This window comes from Brassica napus, chromosome A7 (assembly GCF_020379485.1).
Source record: "Brassica napus cultivar Da-Ae chromosome A7, Da-Ae, whole genome shotgun sequence".
NCBI lineage: Eukaryota > Viridiplantae > Streptophyta > Magnoliopsida > Brassicales > Brassicaceae > Brassica > Brassica napus.
The window spans coordinates 8054696-8076860 of record NC_063440.1 but is presented as its reverse complement, the minus strand read 5'-3'; the positions used below and the strand labels follow the sequence as shown (position 1 = coordinate 8076860).

The 22165-nt window shown below is 35.8% G+C and overlaps 2 protein-coding genes and 1 long non-coding RNA gene across 3 annotated transcripts; 2 read left to right on the top strand and 1 right to left on the bottom strand.

Annotated features, from left to right (window-relative positions):
* The first annotated feature begins 74 nt into the window (after positions 1-74).
* Positions 75-8533, top strand: LOC106351057 (ABC transporter A family member 3-like). The gene is made up of 16 exons (XM_013790876.3): positions 75-968; positions 1045-1411; positions 1508-1587; positions 1675-1819; positions 1961-2080; positions 2177-2301; positions 2371-2529; positions 2680-2842; positions 2919-3044; positions 3121-3204; positions 3311-3657; positions 3734-3934; positions 4007-4116; positions 4215-4299; positions 4365-4493; positions 4591-8533. The coding sequence occupies exons 1-16, from the start codon at positions 897-899 to the stop codon at positions 5083-5085; spliced, it is 2808 nt and encodes a 935-aa protein (XP_013646330.2). The 5' UTR covers positions 75-896; the 3' UTR covers positions 5086-8533.
* A 1038-nt stretch (positions 8534-9571) lies between these two features.
* LOC125576437 lies at positions 9572-10261 on the bottom strand. Its single transcript, XR_007314785.1, has 2 exons — positions 10020-10261; positions 9572-9926 (listed from the first exon to the last, which is right to left on the bottom strand). It is a non-coding gene; the product is annotated as an uncharacterized LOC125576437 (long non-coding RNA).
* LOC106345948 (heat stress transcription factor C-1-like) lies at positions 9746-11001 on the top strand. Its single transcript, XM_013785176.3, has 2 exons — positions 9746-9982; positions 10072-11001. The coding sequence occupies exons 1-2, from the start codon at positions 9758-9760 to the stop codon at positions 10789-10791; spliced, it is 945 nt and encodes a 314-aa protein (XP_013640630.2). The 5' UTR covers positions 9746-9757; the 3' UTR covers positions 10792-11001.
* Positions 11002-22165: the final 11164 nt, after the last annotated feature.

Here is a 22165-nt window from a genome sequence, read left to right as displayed (position 1 = left end):
TTGATATCAGTTTTTGTCAGCATGTGATAATTTAGTAAAAATACAAATTTCAATGTGAAAATAATTAATTTAAAATAAATAAGTTATATTAAAATATAAATTTCATTAACCCATTTTTGTAAAGAAAAATGGTTTTGCATTTTCAAAATGCGGAGTAAAATCTAATATCATTGACATACCGATAAAATCAATTATAGTTTGACTTATGAATTATTTAAGCTAAAATGTTATATACGATTTACAAAATTAAAAACAAATAAAACAACTAACACCGATCATGGGACATGTCACTTGATATATTTTTCATTTAATAAGATATTCTGACTTTTTGTAATTAAAATTTATGCAAAGACAAACCCAAAAAATTTATGCAAAGAATACTTTGAGTGTTTGTCAAGTTCATACGAAACTACAACTAAATAATAACAAAAAATAGAAAACAAAAAAACCGCGCTAGTAGTCGTATTAAAATTCCAATTATATCACATAATTTTTAATATATTTGTTTTATTGGACCGTGCATTTCTTATCGTCCAAGCAACCGTCTCGTATGGTAGTATATCACATCGAGCACACACAGTAATAACTCTATATGACACTAGTATTAAAAATATATCATTCAATGACAAAAAATTATTATGTTCAAATCCCACATGTTGACGAATCGACAGTCGTGGGGATCACTCGTTAGCATCTGATTGAAAAATTATTTTGAAGCTCCATTGTTGATTCTTTTTTCGCTACTGGATAAAAAATATATACGGTTATAACTCAATTTGTATTTATTTTTGATAAAATAATTCGATTAATGACCCAAACAATAATAAACTTTGGTGATTAAAGTAAAGTGGCGGTAGTTTTGTAAACAGAAGAAGAAATAAGGGAAAGCTTCGTCAATGGCGGATTCTGATCCAGCCAGCTTCTTGACGCAGGCCAATGCCATACTTAGAAAAAACTTAACCTATCAGGTTCGGTGTTCTCGTTTGCCCTAGTATCCATAATAACATATACATGCACATATGGGTTTATTGTTTTCTTTCGCAGAAACGGAACATATGGAGCAACGTTCGGCTCATCATGATCCCTTTCTATCTCTGCTTGGTTTTAGTTGGTATTCAAGCTCTGTTTGATTCACAAGTCAGCAACTCACTCGATAATCAATGTGGTTGTAAATGCATTCACAGAACCGGAGACGAAACATGCCAAATGGTCTGTGGTGTAGAATACTCTACTCGTGATCAAGCGGTCTTTTGTGCCATCCCAAATCCACAACCATGGCCACCTTTGATTCTTATTCCGCTTCCTCGGAATCGTGTTGTTGACGCCAATCTCACTAATGTCTCGTGCAAGCAAAGAAACAATTGCCCTGTAACCATACTTTTCACTGGCAATAATCAATCTCTTGGTGCAAGTATATATGCTTCTTTTTTCTCATGGTGTTGTTCAACCATATTCTCCGTTATATTGTTTCTAATAGAACTCATATAGTGTTTCATGTTTTCTCCAGCTTTGTCTAGAAATCTTTTCAGGAGGTCTTTTCCAATGAACTACTCTGACCTCTTGTTTAGTTTAGCGGATAATGTGTTGGTAAGTTCTCTATTGTCTGTATTTGATATTCTGTTTATTGTGTGAATATATCTCTCTGTGTTTTTTACTTTGAGCTGGTGTTTTCAGGCTACAACATATAAAGGAAGTCCCACCAATTATCTTGATGCAGGAATTGTCTCAGATCGTTTCATATACAACATCCAATCTCGGTGCACTCCAAACTCCAAAGTTTCATTCTCACTAGGACAATCACCTCTCAATTTTACCAAAGGTATATATATATAAAATTTCCATGAGAAATCACATTGATCATATTTCCCTTGTGTGCATATATATTTCAAGTTTGTTAAGAAGAATATATTGTAATCAGGTCATCTGAAGAACTAATAAGTTTTTGTTTTGTCAAAACCAGAGATGAGATGCGTCCAAGGGCTGAACCTTTGGATAAATAGCTCCAGAGAGATTAATGATGATATTTTCAAAGGTTATCTGAAAGGAAATTCTGAAGGGATGATAAATGAGATTGTTGCAGGTTTTTATACTTATTTCTCTATCTGTAATGATTTGATTATTATGCACGTGAGATTTTCTAATTGTTTTTTTTTTTTAAATGCTTTGGTTGCCTTAGCATATGATCTCTTGGACACAGATAGGACTAACTTCAATGTGAATATTTGGTATAACGCAACGTACCAGGATGATTCAGGAAATATGCCTCCAAAGTTGCTCCGAGTTCCCCGCTTAGTTAGTTTGGTAAGAAACTAAATGATACATTCAACAACGTCCTTGTGTTCACCATTTTCTAAGACTACAAATCTGCAGATGTCAAATGCTTATCTTCAGTATTTGAAAAGCCCAAGGACAAGGATGTTGCTTGAGTTTGTCAAAGAAATGCCTAAACCAGAAACTAAACTTCGTTTAGACATTGCTTCTCTGATTGGTGCAGTTTTCTTCACATGGGTTATTCTTCTTCTGTTCCCTGTAAGCTCATTTAAGTGGACTGCTTACAACTCTTTAAAGCAATTTGCCAATTTTCTTTCTCAAAATCTTGTCAAGCCTAAGACATGTTGTTCTTTTTTTTTTTTTTTTTTGTCAACGAGACGTTCTTAACTACAAGAATTTTACATGCAGGTGATCTTGACCTCACTGGTGTATGAGAAGCAGCAGCGGCTAAGAATTATAATGAAAATGCACGGTCTAGGAGATGGTCCGTATTGGATGATTACCTACGCCTATTTTCTCGCCATTTCCACGTTATACGTAATATGCCTGATGATATTTGGGTCAGCAATAGGTACTGATCCTTATCCATTATAGAACAAGTTTTGTTCTATGGAATTATTGTTAAAGCAGCTATAGTTTACTTGCAGGGCTGAACTTCTTTAGGCTAAATGACTACAGCATCCATTTTGTTTTCTATTTTCTCTACATAAATCTTCAAATCTCCCTTGCCTTTCTAGCTTCCTCAGCATTTTCAAACGTTGAGACAGCATCAGGTACTACAGGTCACACTTATTTTAAAAATCTGCTCATGAACATGTTGGTGCCAAAAAGAAACACTTTCTGTTGTAGTTGTTGCATACATATACGTGTTTGGATCTGGATTATTGGGCTGGTTTCTCTTCCAGTTTCTGATTGAAGAGTTATCGTTTCCCAGTAAGTTATCAAGATCACTTGTTTTCTCTTCCATCCGGTTTCACTTGTTTATGTGTTTATTCTCAGTATTAATTTAACCACAATGTTAATAAAATCTTTTTTCAAGGACGCTGGATTTTTGTCATGGAGCTGTATCCTGGCTTCTCTTTATTCCGCGGGTTGTATGAGTTCTCTCAGTATGCTTTTCAGGGGAGCTTGACTAGGAGGCAAGGAATGAAGTGGAAAGATATCAGCGATAGTTCAATGGATAAAGTTTTCTACATCATTATAGTTGAATGGTTTTTCTCACTCATTGCAGCATACTATATCGATAAGATGTCTTCATCAGGAAAGGACCTTTTGTTCTTCTTGAAAAACCCTTTCAATAAATATCTTCTTCCACAAAGGCCTAGCTTGCAAAAGCAGGTCTCTGCAGTTTCCGTAGAAATGGAGAAACTAGATGTCACTCAGGAGGTATTTCGAAGAATAAGTCACAACACATTCCATGTTCTTTTCTTCTCTCTCTCATTAAAAACTTTATTCCAACCAGAGTGAAAAAGTCCAGAAACTGATGCGTGCGCAGAGGACAAGACATGCGATTGTATGCAACACAATGAAGAAGGTGTATCCAGGTAGGGATGGAAACCCGCCAAAAATGGCGGTCCGAGGGTTATCTCTGGCTGTTCCTTCGGGAGAGTGCTTCGGTATGTTAGGGCCCAATGGTGCCGGAAAGACCTCATTCATCAACATGGTCAGTACCCATATGGACAGAAAATATTTTGAGGTTAGCTAATAGAGTTTTGTATTGTACTTTTGTGTCCAGATGATTGGTCTTGTGAAACCAACATCAGGGTCAGCGTTTGTTCAAGGTCTGGACATATGCACAGATATGGACAGAGTCTACACCAGCATGGGTGTATGTCCACAACACGAGTAATTAAATCTTAGTAACATTTTTTTATTATGTTAAAAACTATACAGAAAGATCGTATTGTTGTTATATCATTGCTTTATTTTGTGTTGTAAACCAGCTTACTCTGGGAAACACTGTCAGGAAGGGAGCATCTGCTCTTCTATGGGAGACTTAAGAATCTCAAAGACTCTGAACTTGACCAAGTATGTTATCAATCTGTATAAGTCCAAAAAGTATCAAAGCGTAAATGACTGATCACCCATGTTAGGCTGTACAAGAATCTCTTAAGAGTGTAAACCTATTGCACGGAGGAGTTGCTGACAAACCTGCTGGAAAATACAGCGGAGGAATGAAAAGACGGCTAAGTGTAGCCATTTCACTTATAGGGAGTCCTAAGGTATGAATGCATTAGGTTTGCTGATTTTGGTGTCTTGAGTTTACAAGCTGTAACTATTCCAAATTTTTTTTATCTGGTTGTTATCTTTGATTAAAAGGTGGTCTATATGGATGAGCCGAGCACAGGACTTGATCCTGCTTCAAGAATGAACCTATGGACAGTCATCAAACGTGCGAAAACAAACACTGCGATAATCCTCACGACTCATTCGATGGAAGAGGCAGAGTTTCTCTGTGACCGTTTGGGAATATTTGTTGACGGAAGGTTACAATGCATAGGAAACCCAAAAGAGCTAAAGGGAAGGTATGGTGGATCTTATGTGTTAACTATGACAACAGCATCAGAACATGAGAAAAATGTGGAGGTTTTGGTTCAAGATGTTTCTCCAAACGCCAAGAAGATATATAACATTGCTGGGACACAGAAATTTGAGATCCCGAAAGAAGAAGTTCGGATCTCAGAAGTGTTTCAGGCGGTGGAGAAGGCCAAGAGCAGTTTCAAGGTGTTTGCTTGGGGACTTGCGGACACAACCCTTGAAGATGTCTTCATTAAGGTTGCTAGAAGTGGTCAGGCCTTTAATGTCTTCTCTTGAAATATTCTTAACATTATCGTTATTGTGTGTTCAACGTGAACTATTGTTCTCCTCTGCTAGATTGACCACTACCAGACTTCTTATATTCCATTTAAAATAGGTTTAGTTTAGTAAAATAATTATAAGACATGATACTCCTTACTTTTATTTTCAAATATATACTTTTAAAATGAAATGTAAAATTAATTCAAGTCAGAAACGTTTTTACAATAGGCGCCTCACTGTTTTGTAATCTATCAACATAACCAACTCGATCGGCCATATCAACATTTTGTTGTTAGCATTCTCTCACTCCATTCAACAAAGTTGTATGTTGATATTCTTCTTGACGAAGGTTTAGGGAAAGGCATAAAACATCCTTTTAAGTTTTAACCCAAGTGAATTCAATTCCACCTCTAAAATAACCCATTTTTTAATGATCAAATCCTTCAGCTTTACTCTAAGCTGATAAGAGAATTCGAAAAATTGACTTTCACAAAAGGCAGAAGTTTGTTGGATAATACATTAAATAAAAACAAACAAACAAACAAAAAACACATGCTCCCCTGAACGTGGCTTGAACGAGTGACTGAGACAAAAGGACAAATAGTATAACAGATAAGTTGACAGCATTTCAATCTAGTGGAGTGCTTCTTCCCATGCTCCAAACACTTGAAATATAAAAATAAGGAATGTAACTTTTTTTTAAGGAATGTAAATATTTTCGAAATATAACATTCACCAAAACAAACAAAAGAGAAAGAGCAAAATGCACGTGAACGAAGGACCAGTCGACACGTAACTCTCGTGCGTATTGTGGATCAAATCCATATGCCCATATCTGATCCTTCACCAACCAAATCTAAAATCGCTGCCTGTCACACGCGTTAGTCTGCGTCTTCGTTTTCTAGTTGAGAGTATGCTTCCGCAATTAGTCTTTCTTTGCCAGTCACAGTAGGCATGTGTTCTTAATTAAAGCTTCTACTTGTTTACGAACCCTCAAATGATTTTCTCCTACCATATCTATTTATTAATATCAGAACTTTGATGAAAATTAACTGCCATAGTGCTGCTGGTTGTGAGAAAAAATACGGACCTTGCAATCCGAGATGGTGTAATGATGATACTATAACTACTTACTATTTAACATGTACTATACGTGTCTCTTTTGTTTTAGATTTTATAAAATGTGTACTATTTGTACTATGTGTCTCGCCAAAGGAATAACCAGATTGAAGAAATGACCTTTTATAAATTAAGAAATACATTGCCTCTCTCTGGGGTGCGCTTTTGTACATATGACGTATGAAATGATGTATACATCGCCTAGAAAACTAATTGTCCCGTACAATATTACTTTCTTATAATAATATATGATTTAAGAAGTAGAGAATACAAAAAGCTTATGCTCCTGAATCAAACAACGTAATGAATAAATTATCCCCCAAAAAAAGAAATACTCAAGTAGTGGAGTGTGTGCATCGCCAGCAAGATTCTACAGAACGTGTCTTGTAATTACTCGTTTCTCCGTCAGTGACCGGTGCGGTCCATGTCAGTAATCCACGCGCGTGTGTCTGAGAATATCTCCACACAATGGCTGAACCAGTAACTTGCCACCAAATGAAAGCTATTGACCTAACAAGGATTTATGGGCACCTGCGTCGGCACCACACTAGAGCAAAAGATAAACTCGCCACGTTTTCGCATATTCATACCTCGTCCCTCGTTACACGAATAGACTATTATTACTTCTCAGCTGGCTCTTTGTTTTCGTTACGGACAGCAAATATTTGAAGTAGGGGAGGTATGTCTCCAAATAATTTTTACTTATGCTTTAAATACTTTTCTATTATATTATTAATTATTAATAAATAGGTGGAGCGATTGTAGGTTGACAAAACGTAAATTTAATAGGACAATAGATATGATAATAATATTCTCATCTTTTATTCTTCTTTTAAGAGAAAACTTTCTTTTTAATTTGCTACTGAAATCACAGATGTTTTACATATTTTAGTATACATGTACAAACTATATCTTCGCTAGCTTTTGATTGTACTATTAATTATATTAACAGAAACTATAGCGTATGGATTGGTTAACCCCATTTAGTGATCATATCATTATTCATTGTTCAAGTAAAAGTTGTTAGATTCGATTAAAATGGTATATATATAATAAGAAAAAGAAAAGTGAGAACATTATACAAATTAAAAAGGGAGCACTGTCTCTCACTGATTCGATCAGGTCATTGTCTCTTAGGTTGTGCCGAATTAAGGACCATGCGTTGATGCAATAAAACAGTTTTTTTCAATTCAAACCATATATTATTATAACATTCGTTTGTGTGGTTAACATTTGACCCACGTCCTCTTAGTTAAGTCCATTTTAATTTATCTAATATTTAAGTGGGACTTTTTTTCAAAGATCGCAATTAGATTTCGTGGTGGTTGCCTAAACAATAAAACAGTAATGCCTTTGATGCGTGTGAGCTGATTGAGACCAAGTAATATTTAGCCATTGGTTATTTTGCTTATAATGTGGTGGGAACTGGAGCTGGGGACTGTGGCTATTATTGCTACTGTGGGGGTAACATTTGTGGTGGGAATTGGAGCGGGGAACTGTGATTTATCAATCGAAGTGACAGACGCATATGGAACTTAATATTGCCATCCTCCAATTCACCTCTATAAATTTCAAGCAACGTCTGTGATTATATGTCTCAGTTGACCACACTACTATATCTAGTAAGCAACTATGCAGATTCTATATCCACCATAGATATAAAGTCTGTTTTTACCAGTATCAGCAATTTTGAAAGAAAAGCTTTACTTAACTCTTGCCTTTACCAGATTTTCGGTGTCATCCAAGAAAATTTATTCTAGTCAAGGTTTATGCGACCTAAGCCAGCTATATGGATCTGGGGATTGAGTAAAGAAGTAGGTACTCTTTTCAATGTTACCTAAACTGGAATAATTTTGATCCAGGAATTGCAAGCGTGCATCTGATGTCTATGAAATTAAAAGAAATGGTCATCTTGATTTATATTTGTAAAAGAAAAGAGAACAACATGATGCGGCTCTTCTTTGTGAGTGAGCTCCTGCTACTAAGCCCCGTAAGTATGTGTTGTCTTGACGTTAGTACCATCTCGGTTCTTCGTTATTGTTGCCGGATGAACCAGCTTCCTAATTGATTGCAATCGGTTGGCACTCTTACTATTCTTCGTCCGTGTTAGCCTTGGCTAGAGTATCTTCTCCGGGTTTAAAATCCCTATCACTATTTTTCAAAGTGGAGGTTTACAAGCTGAAGTTTTGAGTTTTACCGAATGTCGTTTGTTTCCACGTTTTTACCTTTTTTGCCGTGGAACCGATTCTTAAGTTCTACAATTTGTGAATACTTTTGTAGTTCCTCTTATTCATTTCTTGAAATGATACTTATATATTTAGAAAAAAGAAAAATAAAAAAAGAAGAAAGAAATAAAAAAAAAAGAACAACATGGAAAGTAAGGAAATCTTCATGTTAAGATTTGGAAATCTCGTAATCTTCATGTTTGTGCGTCTTACGTAAAATCTGGTGATCATTTTTTCTCGTGCTAATACATATCAGAAATTTGAAAAATACTAGCATGAGGGTATTTCCAAGGAAATTTTCAGAACGAAACGAAAATATAGTAGTAGCCGGGGACATTCGGATTAGGTATTCCAAGTTTTTGGATTTTCGAGTTTACACTTCTGTCCCATTCTAATACTTTACTAGGATGAATCGGGTTCGAATAATAATATTTTTGAATTCGATTCAAATTTATATTGTATCTGAAAATATTTAAAATTATATATTGTCCGGATTATATCGGTTTGCTTTAGATATATCCGAACTAAACACAAAAATTAAAAGCAAAACATAAAAACTATTTAAATGGAATAGAAATCAATCTAACACACATCAAATTGATAAAATAATAATAAATTATTAAATTAAGGCAACGTTTGTAAACAATATGCATTATTTTATAGATAAAGTAGACTTGGTATTTCAAAGAGCAAAATACAAAATACTTATTTATAAGTAATGAGGTATTTAAAGTATTTAAATTTTAATACTTGTGTTTATATATCATATCAAATAAATATTGAATTGAATATTCGAAATACTTATATATGTTTCAAATATTTATATTAACTATTAATTTTGGATACTTTTAGGTTATATGTTTTGAGTTTGATTAACAACATTTCGAGTTTGAATATTGTTTGTACCATTGACCGTTTGAATATTTTTACATTTAAATGATCAAGTTTTTTGGTTCAAATTCAGTCCGGATTCGGGTTCCGGGTAGGCCTAGATAGTAGTATACCCAAACCTAACATGCATAAATGATTTCACACATGGCTGGCCGGATCAAATAACTTGTCACGTAAGAAAATATTTATATAAGAAGCGGGGAAAAGACCTGAGCTGAGGCTTTGAGGAAGCACCTGCATGGGTCCCACACTTGGCCGTGACACCGTAAAAGCAAAACACGAGCTTGCCACGTTATCACAAAAGTAAGCCACATCACACATGTCTCACTGTCAACTATACTATTTCCATCCTATTTTTTTGTTTATATAAACCCGCAAGCTTCCTCTTTAATTTCTTTACCAACAGCAAACATAGAAAGCGATAAAAGAAAAAGAGAGGAGAGGAAAAAGAAATGGAGGACGACAATAATAATAACACCAACACAAACGTGATCGCACCTTTTGTTGTGAAGACATATCAGATGGTCAACGACCCTTCGACCGATTGGCTCATCACTTGGGGGCCTGCACACAACAGCTTCATCGTCGTTGATCCTCTCGACTTCTCTCAACGAATCTTGCCTGCGTATTTCAAACACAACAATTTCAGCAGCTTTGTTCGTCAACTCAACACCTATGTAATTAATTACTATACTCCCTCTCTTGATTCCATACCAACTATGCTCGGAGTTAATATTGATTTGCTATGTTTTTTTTTTCATTTCAGGGGTTTAGGAAAGTGGATCCAGACCGGTGGGAGTTTGCGAACGAGCATTTTCTCAGAGGACAGAAGCACCTGCTCAAGAACATAGCGCGTAGGAAACACGCGCGTGGGATGGTATACGGCCAGGAGATGGAGGACGGTGAGATCGTGAGGGAGATCGAACGGTTGAAAGATGAGCAGAGAGATCTTGAGTCAGAGATTCAGAGGATGAACCAAAGGATCGAGGCGACGGAGAAGCGGCCGGAGCAGATGATGGCGTTTCTGTACAAGGTCGTTGAGGATCCCGACCTCCTCCCGAGGATGATGCTCGAGAAAGAGCGGACAAAGCTAGTCTCCGACAAGAAGAAGCGTCGTGTCACGGTGAAGTCAGAGGACGAGGAAGAAAACGGAAGGGTCTTTGGGATTATTTCACCGACACCGTCTCCGCCGGAGAATCTTTACCGGACTCAGTCGCCGGAGAATTCTATGGGATGGGTTGTTCCGATGCAGAAGCCGGGCAACTTTGGTAGTTACAACGAGACTGGTCTGATTTCCACTTCGTCGACGTCATCATCGTTAACGTCGACGCTGTCGCTGCCGGAGAGCGTAAACGGAGGCGGCGGAGGATGTGGGAGTATTCAGGGAGAAACAAGATACAAAGATGCGGCGACGTTTGGAGGAGTGGTAGAGTCAAATCCACAAACACCGCCTTATCCGTTTTCTTTGTTTCGAGGTGGCTTTTAGTCTTTTAGCTTCACATGATATATGATCTTTGTTTCTTATCTATTATTTTTTGTTTTTTTGTTTTTTTGTTTTTCTTACCTAATAATGTATAACCACCAGAAAAGGTAGATCGATTGTTGTTAGTGACAGGGAGACAGAGTCAGTAGTCATATCGTTTTATAGAAAGTTGACAGTATATATTTTCTGATTATATTGTTAAAAGTTCATTCATATGATGGCTTTGTTTTTTTCTAAGTATTTTCAGGTGATTCGTAAACACTTTGTAATAACAACAATTTTGATCTTCTCAACTGTTTTGGGTTTTGGAATTTGAGTATTAGAGCTATTTCTCCTTCTGTGATTCCAATTTTAATTTTCCTTTAATTTTAATAATTAAATATTTCAACTTTATCCAAATGGTTTTCACATCAGGGGTGCTTCTCTCATTCAAAACTGGTATGGGACAGAAAACTTGTGTTTCCAGTTTAGAAGTTTCAACATAGACTTTGTATCTCCTTTATATACACATTATTAATAATTAAAAAATTTGGGGTCTATAGGTCATATATATATAGAGAGGATGATATTCAAACAAAGTTATTCCTTTTAAAGTAGATCTCTTTCAACATAATTTAAACTTGTAACCTCAAAATCTTAAACTAATTAACTTATAAGTTTTAACACTAAACCAATTCATCAATATTGCTTTTGCATCTTCATTTTATAAACATGATAATTGTTGGATCCAGTCCCAGCATCTGAGTTGGGTCCGATCGAATTGGTTGGGATTGGAAACAGATCAGTGGGCTGAGATCGAGAGTATATATCAAGCTCGACCTAAAGCTCGAGTTCAGAACACACCGAGACAAGGTCAAACCCGAAGAATCCGTAACTACATGAAAGGATGAAGGAAACGATACCAGAAACTACAACTAATCTTTAACTAACTCAAAAAGAGTATAAAAGGAGAGGAGAACAAGAAAAGGGATATTCACATTCCATATTACGCACTTATACACATCATCGACCTAGAGCTCTCATTCCCACACACACTTCAAACTCATTTTACCTTGTTCTTCATTAGTTTAGTCTGATTCACTTGTAAACCTTTTTGATATTAATATATAATCCATTTTCGTCAACTTGAATTTGATTACATCGTTGTTATTCTAAAGATATTGTTGACCACAAGTTCTTTCTTCTCTTATTTTACAAACAATCAATACAAAATTCCTAATATGGGAAAGATAAACAAAAAAACATTTTTGCTAAGAACTCAATCTAATGAAGACACAAAATGAATCCATTTTATGCGATCACCGAGTTCCAGCCCGATCAGTTTTGGGAAGGCCCTTGCAAAATAACTAAAGTAATTCAGACAAGAGTCTATCTCAAAAAATTTAAGACCGGTATGACCGAAAGTTGATGTTAGAACGCTTACAACCTCGAAAAGTATTATCACTAAAAACCCAAATATGAGTTAAACCTCATACCTTTGGAAGGGGGGGGGGGGTGACCAACCTCGAATCGTCTCTAATTGTAAGGCCAAATTCCTCAAACTCGTAAGTCTGAAGAATCGACATTGAGCTTGCTTTCCTCGCCAAAAACTGCTCCAACCTTGATCTTAAAAAACTGGAACTTCGTTCTATGATTTTGCCGATACATCTAAATATGTTAGGCTTGATTCCTCGACCATGATATGTAGGCAGCTAAAGTTCGAGAATAGCCTCAATAAAAAAAATCATCCTTCGCTATAATTAGTCTTCCACATGGATTCCTTATCAGCTTCTAGGACCCAAACACAATAAGGACAAGCAAAATAAAAAATTGCTTCCATATCAAACTAAGATATCCTCAAGTTTGACATCGTGACTTGCTATCAATCAACTCGCACTAACTTGACGATCCGCTGATACTACATATGTATTGTTGACACCATTGCACAAAACACTAAAGATTTTTAGATTTTTAATTTTTAATAGTTTTTTAGAGTTGGGCTGTAGGTATTTGTCTCTACACCGAAATTATAAGAACGTGAGTTTAAAAAGGGGACGTGAACTTAAAAAATACAAGTGTAATTTTAGTTATATAGACTAGGCGTCCGATGGTTCGATCAAGAAAAACACACACATGTTAGAGTAGGGATGATCAATCTTTGATTGGTAAAAAAAATATTATAGAATAAATGGATGAAAAAATAAGTAGATAAATTTTAGTTGGACCTACCATTTTCACTGCAACCTTTTTCACAATTTTTATAGAGGTAAGTGTTTTTATTCCATTTATTTTACCTTCATTTACTCTATTTTGTTTACCAATCAAAACTAACTTGAAAGTACGTAGCAGAAACATTGCCTATGTCCTTGCCAAATTTGAGGCGACACTAATCGAGTAGTACTAGTAACTTAGAGCATTTCCAAAAGAAACTCTATAACTCCAAATATAAAGTTTTTTGCTTTCCAAAAAGGAATTTCAAAACTTTAAATTTGAAGTTTTAAAGAGTGAAACTCCAAATATAGAGTTTCACTTTTCAAAACTTCAATTTTGAAGTTTCATCTTTTCATTTGCATTTTGGTCCTTACAATTATACATCATATTTATAATTCTTAAATATATTTTTGTTTATTGTTTTAATCCTTAAAACTTTTATCTCATATATATTTCAATTTTTTTTTATAAATTTAAGTTTTACACATGAAATTAAATAAAAAATTTAAAACAAGATTTATAATATTTTAGAACTAGAATTAAACAACAAAAATATTACAAAAAACCCATAATAAAAACTTATGAAAAATATTACAAAAAGTTTATTAGTGTAACATGTTTTTAATTAATATTTCTGTAATATATATATATATATATATATATATATATATATATATATATATACTAGTTATTTATAGAAGTTTTAAAAATTTACATTAACTATGATAAATATAAGGATCATAGTGTAAAATATAAATAGTTTTGAAATTAGGTTTGAAGTTTTACTTTTGGAAAATAACATATTGAAACTTTAAATATAGAGTTTTGGAAATTTTAAAATAGAGTTTTTTTTGGAGATGTTCTTCGGAAGTAAACGAAGCACCCACTCAAGCATATAACTAACATGACGATCCACTTTTACTCTCACCAAAATGATGAATTGTTAAATTTTCAGAAAGTGACAGTTAGCCGGCCCCCGAGACTTTGGTCGGGCCAAACGTTTCGAACACTCATTGGGGTAAAGATTAACGACGACGATTGAGTTGGACCGGCATGCACCACCTGATGTCTCATACATGGACGCGTGTTGAAACCAGATAATGGTTGAAGTTTTAATAGATACTCAATATTATATTTTTGGATGTAACAATTTAAATATTTAATTTGACTTCTAACATGTATTTAAATGTGATTCTATAAATATAAAACTATTTTTGACATTTTAAAGAAAAAATATTTTCTAAAATATATTAATTTTGCTTTATTCAAATTCAATTAATTTAAGAATTATTGGATGAAAATTTTATAGTTAAATATAATGGATAATATATTGCATTTTAAATAAAAGTATGTTGTAGCATTCTATACTTTTCAATGCTTCTAAAATGTTTAATAATAATTGGGAATAATTTTTATACAATTTTAGAAGATATATATATATATATATATGGGTAATAGATAGTCAATCGCTTTTAATTCGTAATTGGCTTTTGAAATATTAAAAGTGGATTTCTTTTGTTAATTTGAATCTCTAATGATGTAGAAACAAAAATGAATATTATTGAACAAATTTGAATGACATACATAAGTGATATAATATACTCTAATACATTTCCTCATGGGGTCAAAGACACTGAATGTATCATTCTATCGTTAATCATTTATCCTCGGCTCATCCCTCTTCTCAAATACATTTTCGATGTATGCAAAGCTAATGACATTAATGGTAAACATATGATTAGATTTTCTCATGTTCTTATATCTCTCACTAAATACTATCTGAATGGTCTCTTGTTAATTAGGTAGACACGCAGAAGTGAACACTATCCCAAACAAACACCGTACAAATGAAGAGCTAATAACATACTACATTTTATGAGCATACTTTTGCAGCACTGGCCAGGCGATGGTTAGAAAAAAGTCCCTCTAGCAAAAATTTCATTATTATTCTCGTTATTGTCGTTACGTGCATGGTCCTCGGCTATGGATTTCTTGCTCCTTCCATCACTGGCACATCAATCACTTACCACCTTGTTACACCCTACAGAGAAAATATTTTCATTGTTTTTTGTATCTCATGGTTCTGTCCGCTGCGGGTAGCCTGGCCTCAGTGGAAACCTATGTCATATAAACACTGGTATTAGCCACTACGTTAAAGTTCTCTTTCTAAACAGTGAGTGTTGGAGATTTTTCACATGTTAACATGAACATCAAAAACAAAAACTACGGATTCATTTATACTTAGTTAAGAGATGATGCCAGATCTGACATTGCAGCACACTGCTATCCTCAAACTGGTTCGCCAGTATGCATGTCAACGATAACACTGCAGCCTTCATAGCTGCTGTTCACGCTCCAACATGGAGCCGCATCATCTTGGGTCGTCACCTGCTTGGAACCTGAAACCGTCAACTCTCCTCTACACTGCCGCTCCACCTCCACCAACAATCAGCTACCGCATCTCTCCAAACGCCGGTGCATCTCCACTCCGTCTTCCCGTCAACTCTGGCAGCCACCTTGTTACACGCACTGGACATGGACAGATTTGGTACTTTTTGGGCTTGGCCCATTATCTGGTTGCTGAGAACCCATCATCCACGCCCAGTCACCCATCACCATAACACCTTAAGATATCATGGACCTGGACCTCAATTTTTGAATCTGTACCGTCGACGACTCTGTGTGTAGTCCTACTTCGGCAGCCTCTCTGCATTTCACAACAATACGAGATCCAAGCATCTTCAGAGATGGTTTTTAACTGTTTTCAAAATCTATTGGTTGGGTTCTTCAACGTCAATTTCGATTTCTTTGTGTTCTCTAGAACGTAGACTTTAGAATTATAAGTGAAGATTTTCTATGGATTTCTTCTCGCTTTATCCACCTCTATCTTCCATTATGTTTTAGTTATGCTAATTTATCTGCTTTTGCTTATAGTTGAATATCTCTCCTATTGTAACCGATTTAGTCTATGAGGCGTTTAATTTTATTATGTAAACATTTAGTGTTCAAAAAAAAGAAAAAAGAGGGTCATTATCGTAAAATAAAAAAATATTCGTAAATACAAAAGCATTGAGTTAAAAATAAAATACTTTGTGTTGATGAGGTTCTTGACTTTTTCATATAATCAGATTTATAGATAATTTTCTTCTAGGAAAAAGTCGTCAACTATTTTATCCAACAGTCCAACTTAATAGAGAAACAGTATATCTAACATATGAACGGTCTAGTATCCAATAAAAACAAACTTATTTTCCTTAGTTTCCAAATTTATTATGTTATCAATTACCTAACATAATAAATTATTGTTATAATCCTTGTGGATTAGCTATAATCCTTGGCTATAATACCACATTATGTAATCAGAGTAGTATTTCATTCAAACCAAATACGTCAGATTCATTAATAAATGGAAATATATACCAAAACAAGAAAGGATCAAATTGGAATATTTGGAAAATGAAAAGGAACGAACCGTCTCTCGCCGATTCGAGGGGGGTGTCACTGTCTCTTATTTACGATCTGGCGAATTAAGGACCATGATTTGATGCTAGAGATTGTTGTTCACTTGTTCTATTGAAACCATATACACTTTTAAAATGCACCCAACGTGTGGTTAGCGTTTGACCCACGTCCATCTACATAATCTATGTATTGCATTAAAATAATTGGTAGATTTTGCATTAGGATATAGGATTTCTTGGTGGTTGCAGCAATAAAATAGTGTATTTGTCTACGATTTTGATTAGATTGAAGATTTAAACAGTGTACAAGAGACTATAAGTATTTTAGAAAAAACCTCTTTTGTTTATCACCTGGCTGTTTATTACCTGGCTTGCAGTCTTCGATCTTGTTGGGAAAATAAAATGACGTTTTCCTCACCTTATGTGAATCTTTAAAGAAAATATATCGACGACAGCAAAATATATAATAAGAATAAGCAATAAATAAATGAGAAAAACACTTTTATATAGAAAAACATATTTGTTATAAGCAGACTTGGCCCTGAAAAACTTTACAAAACTAAAGGCTGGAAGCCCAGAGAAAAAAATGTTGCCTAGCCATTTTGAACCTGCTATCTTTAGGTAGTTTGCCTGTTAGTTTAACCATTTGAGCTACTGTTATATCTTAAAAATTGGCCGAAACTTCAGTATGTTATCAACGGCTGGAAGCAGATGCTTCTAATGCATCTGTCAGGGCCGCTACTGGTTGTAAGAATAAAATTCCTAAAAGACCGTAGTCCACTAAATAATCCGAGTGTGAGTATGACTATATTCTCTCTCTATTCAATAACCTGAACAGAACACACACTCTAACTGCAAAGAGCTATGTCCAACACAAGATACTACCACAGCAAGAGAGCACTACAAAAGCTTCAAAACATGCAGCCACAAAATGACCTAAGTTCACTAGGATTCCGGAAACCAGAGACTAATCCCACTGTATAAATATAAGATGAACAAGTCAACAACATCTCTGCCAAGTTTCAGTTCAATAGAAAAAGATCTCACTATTGGATTTACGAAACACCCAACACATCACTACTGAAGAACATTAACGACCATCTTCACTAAAACCTAGATAACAGAAGATTCAACTGTTGAAATCCAAATCTTTTCGGTGAACCTTTAACAAACTGAATGAAGAAGCTTCCCACAATATATCAGTCATATCAAGATCCGTTTGACCTTCCAAACCGTGTCTTGTCAAACCCAGACGAATTCTGCATTATTTTCTCTCTTTGGTCTTAAAATTCTTTTTCAGTCTCTTCTTTCTTTTCTTGTGTTATGTCTTCTAACCACACAAAATTAGGTTAAAATACTTTATATAATGTCTTAATAAACCCCCCAAGGCACGATACTAATCTTATGGATTAATATCAATGGCCCATCTCAAAGTTTTGTTATCACCAACAAAACCTATTGGGGTTCCCATCAAAGTATCAAACTCCTTCTCTGACTAGTGGAGGAAACAACCATACCAACTATCTCTCGGCATACCTCAAGGTTCCGCTTCCTTAGAAGCAATCATATCTTGTATCCAATGATACCTCCTACGAATGTGTTTCGATTGTGAATAAAATGTAAAATTCTTTCCTAGACAAATGGCACTTCGACTATCATAAAACAATACATACTTTTCCTGCTTGAACCTGATATTTCACAAAAGTTCTTCATCCACAACAACTCTTTACAAGATTCAGCTGCACCAATGAACTCTCCTTCAGTGTTAGATAATGCAACATATTTTTTCAACCTTGATTTCTATGCCACAACTCCACCCGCAAATATTACTAAGTAACTCGAAGTAGATTTACTAGCTAGAATCAACATCTCAAAACATGTTTCAATGTTCTATTTCTCTATTGGAAAGAAACCTGCTGATAACCCCAATGGCGTAGGCTAAATACGGTCGTATACTGACCATGGCATACATCTAACAACCCACTGTAGAAGCAAATGGACCCTTTGCCATATCTTTTTTTTTCTGCATATGTCTTCGAACTCTGTTGACTGTTCAGTCTTATGTGTGGAGCGAGAGAAGTACTCAGCACTTTAAACTTGTTTATCTAAAACTGTTTAAGTACTTTTTCAATGTATTCCTCTTGACACAAGTAAATCAGCTTCTCACGTTTATCTCGAACAATTCTCATACCAATAATCTGCTTCGCTAGACCCATACTCTTTCATAGCAAAAAACTCACTTAGCTGATTATCCAGCTCTTTAATTATGTCCATGTTCCTTCCCACAATCAACAACTTTGTAACATCCGGAGTTGTCATATATGGAAAGACTTAAAAGAATTGATTTAGCTACCTATGTCACCAAAATTGACTTACCTTTTCCGTCACACATCCGTTTAGGACTTCAGAGTTAAGCGTGCTTGGCTGGAGTAGTGAAAGGATGGGTGACCTATCCGGAAGTGATTTGCGATACCGTGCGAGTGAGGCCAAAGCATGGGAAAGGTCGGGTGGTGATTGCAGGTTTAGTAAACAATGATTTCGAGCCTTTGAAAAAATTAACGAACCAACCATTGGAACATGATGGGTCCACGGGCCGAGAGAGTGGGCGTGGATGGCCCATTAGTGAGGGTGGTCGGGGCGTTACAAGTGGTATCAGAGCTAGGTTAGCCATATCGGTTCTGACCCGAGAAGCGTCTTGAGACCTGTCGTGGGGCGCAATGAGGATATTGCGTTCTTTGATAGAGGGTGAGTTGTAACATCCCGAGTTATGATATATGAAAAAGCCTAAAAGAATTGATTTGGCTACCTATGTCACCAAAGTTGACTTACCTTTTTCGTCACACATCCGTTTAGAACTCCAGAGTTAAGTGTATTTGGGCTGGAGTAGTGAAAGGATGGGTGACCTAGCGGGAAGTGATTCGCGATACCGTGCGAGTGAGGCCAAAGCAGGGAGAAAGGTCGGGTGGTGACTGCAGGGTTAGTAAACAATGATTTTGAGCCTTTGGTAAAATTTATGGACCGACCATTGGAACGGAATGGGGTCCAAGGGCCGAGAGAGTGAGCGTGGATGGCCCATTAGCTGAGGGCGGTCGGGGTGTTACAATATCATCGACATACATCAACAAGATGATAAAATATTCGTCACCAAACACCTTCACAAATAACAGACTGGAATTTCATGTACCACTCTTGTTTCAATCCATAAATGATTTTTTTCAAGAGGAAAATCAAATCCTCTTTGCCCTTTTTCACATAGCCTTCTGGTTGTTCCATGTAGATCTCTTTCTCCTAATCACTATGAAGGAAATCAATCTCCACATCCATTTGCTCAACCTTAAGACCAAGGCTTACTGCCAATCCTAACACATGAACGAATGATATCTTCAAACTGGTATCCTTTTCTTTCATAATCAATCCCATTCTTTTTGATGAATCCTTTCACACCTAATCTAACCTTGTATCTAGGTGGAAAATAGTATCCTCATGCTTAATTATGTACACCCACGTATTAAGTATAGCCTTCGTACCCTTAGGCAATTTTCCAACTCAATGTATGATTCTCATCAAAAGAATTCATCTTCTCATCCATGGGCCAAACCACATATCCTTGTGTTAATCCTACAAAGTGTCATAATAGCTTTCAGGCTCTCCCATCAATAATTAACACATACTCACTAGGATCATACCTTGTCGAGATCTCTCTTGGATCTTTTAACAACAATAGATTGGTTCTAAATAGCTGGTGTCTCACCATGATCGTCACCATGATCACCACTACCATCTTCATGTGCGGGAGCATATACATTAGATGTATTATCCTAAACCTTCCCTCACTGTGGACGGATGAAGAAGGAGTAGCCTCTGGATCGAATAAACTCTCATAAACCAGAGTTGAATTTCTAGACTTGTCAATGTTCTTAATCGTTTGATCTTCCATGAACACAACATCTCTTCTCCTTATAAGATTTTTTCAACGAGATCATAAAATATATACCCGAATTCATCATGGCCATAACCGATGAACACACACCATCGCGACTTCATATCAAGCTTCAATATCTCATCCTTGGGAATATGAAAAAACATCTTACACCCAAAGACCCTCAAGTGACCGTAAGAAACATCCTTGTTGGTCCAAACCCTCTATGAAATATCACCATCTAACAAACAAAACACTCAGTGACAAATTCAGCACATGAACAACTGTGATCAAAGCTTCTCCCCAGAAAGTCATCAACAAACCTGACTGTGAGATCAAACATTTTATCCTCTCGACAATCATGATGTTCATCCTTTCAGCTAACCCATTCAACTGTGGAGTCTTAAGTGGTGTGAACTAATGCATTATTCCATGCTCTTTGCAATAAACATCAAATGGTCTAGAATACTCTCCACCATTATCATTGCGGTTACACCTCAGCTTCTTCCCCGTTTGTCTCTCAACCAGTGCCACAAAATGCTTGTAATATCCCATCACCTGATCATTCATCCTCGTAGGAAATAACAACAATTTTCTTGAATGATCATCAATGAAAGCCAAAAATGATACGTCGCCAAACTATTTTTGTCTTTATTGGACCACACACATCTGAGTGTACCAAATTCAATACCTTAGGTTTCCAAGAAGGTGCAGAAGACTTGAAAAATACCATGTGTTGTTTTTCCGCAAAAGAAATGCGAACACTTCTGCAGGTGCAGACCAAAGATTCACGGAATCACCTCATTCTTAAAAAAACACAAACATTCCCTTCTCACTCAAAAGACCTAGTCTCTTATGCCATAACTCCATGAAACCATCATTCTCCACTTTCTTAATAGCATCTTTGGAGAGCATGCATCCAATAGAAGGATGAATACTTTTCATCTCGAGCCACAATCAAAGAGCCTCGAGAGAGCTTCCAATTACCACCACCGTACAACTGTAGAAACCCTCATCATCAAGTCTTCCCACCGATATCAGATTCATATGAATATCCGTAACATGCTTAACATACTTAACCACCAACCTAGTTCCAAGACTAGTCTCCAAGCACATGTCACCAATGCCGACAACCTGAACCAAACATCAATTCCCCATCTCCACGGAGCCATAATTATCCGTAGTATAGGTAAAAAAAACAAATTATAATGTGATGTAGCATGAGTAGCTCCACTATCAACCACCCAATTGGTGTCTTGGTATACCACATTAATGGCATTACTTTCAAGAAGAAGGTGAAACTGAAAATCAGTGACGGCACCTGATCCACCTTTTCTTCTTGATTACTTTGGTGCTTGTTTTTCAACTTCCAGGCATCTTTCTTCATTTGCATTTTCTTGTAACAGAAATAACACTCCATATTACCAAATTTATTAGATTTGCTTTTGCTCCTGTTCTTTTCCTCGTGGGCTTTTTATATGATCTCATCTCCCTTGTCTAAGTAACAAAGACATCTGAACGCGAAGAACCAGCATTTGACGGCATTCTTGCTTCATCATTAAGAACATTGTTCTTCACTGAATCCATCGAAATAACACTTTCCGAGTGGAGTTACAAAGACAAATCGTGAAATCTCCCAAGAATCTGGTAAAGTACCAAGAAGCCACATACCGTGAATCTCATCATCAAACTTGATGCCCATATCATAAAGTTTGTTGACCAATCCCTGAAATGCATTAAAGTGATCCGTCAAGTTCCTTCATGATACCTCATCTTAATTACCTTCTTAATTAGTTACATCTTCTTA

What these genes read in the sequence shown, in the direction of transcription:
- LOC106351057 (XM_013790876.3), top strand. Translation starts at nt 897, where the DNA reads ATGGCGGATTCTGATCCAGCCAGCTTCTTGACGCAGGCCAATGCCATA. An exon ending in TTCCCCGCTTAGTTAGTTTG is followed by an intron (nt 2,302 to 2,370) that starts GTAAGAAACTAA and finishes ACAAATCTGCAG; the next exon opens with ATGTCAAATGCTTATCTTCA. An exon ending in GATATTTGGGTCAGCAATAG is followed by an intron (nt 2,843 to 2,918) that starts GTACTGATCCTT and finishes GTTTACTTGCAG; the next exon opens with GGCTGAACTTCTTTAGGCTA.
- LOC106345948 (XM_013785176.3), top strand. Translation starts at nt 9,758, where the DNA reads ATGGAGGACGACAATAATAATAACACCAACACAAACGTGATCGCACCT. An exon ending in TTCGTCAACTCAACACCTAT is followed by an intron (nt 9,983 to 10,071) that starts GTAATTAATTAC and finishes TTTTCATTTCAG; the next exon opens with GGGTTTAGGAAAGTGGATCC.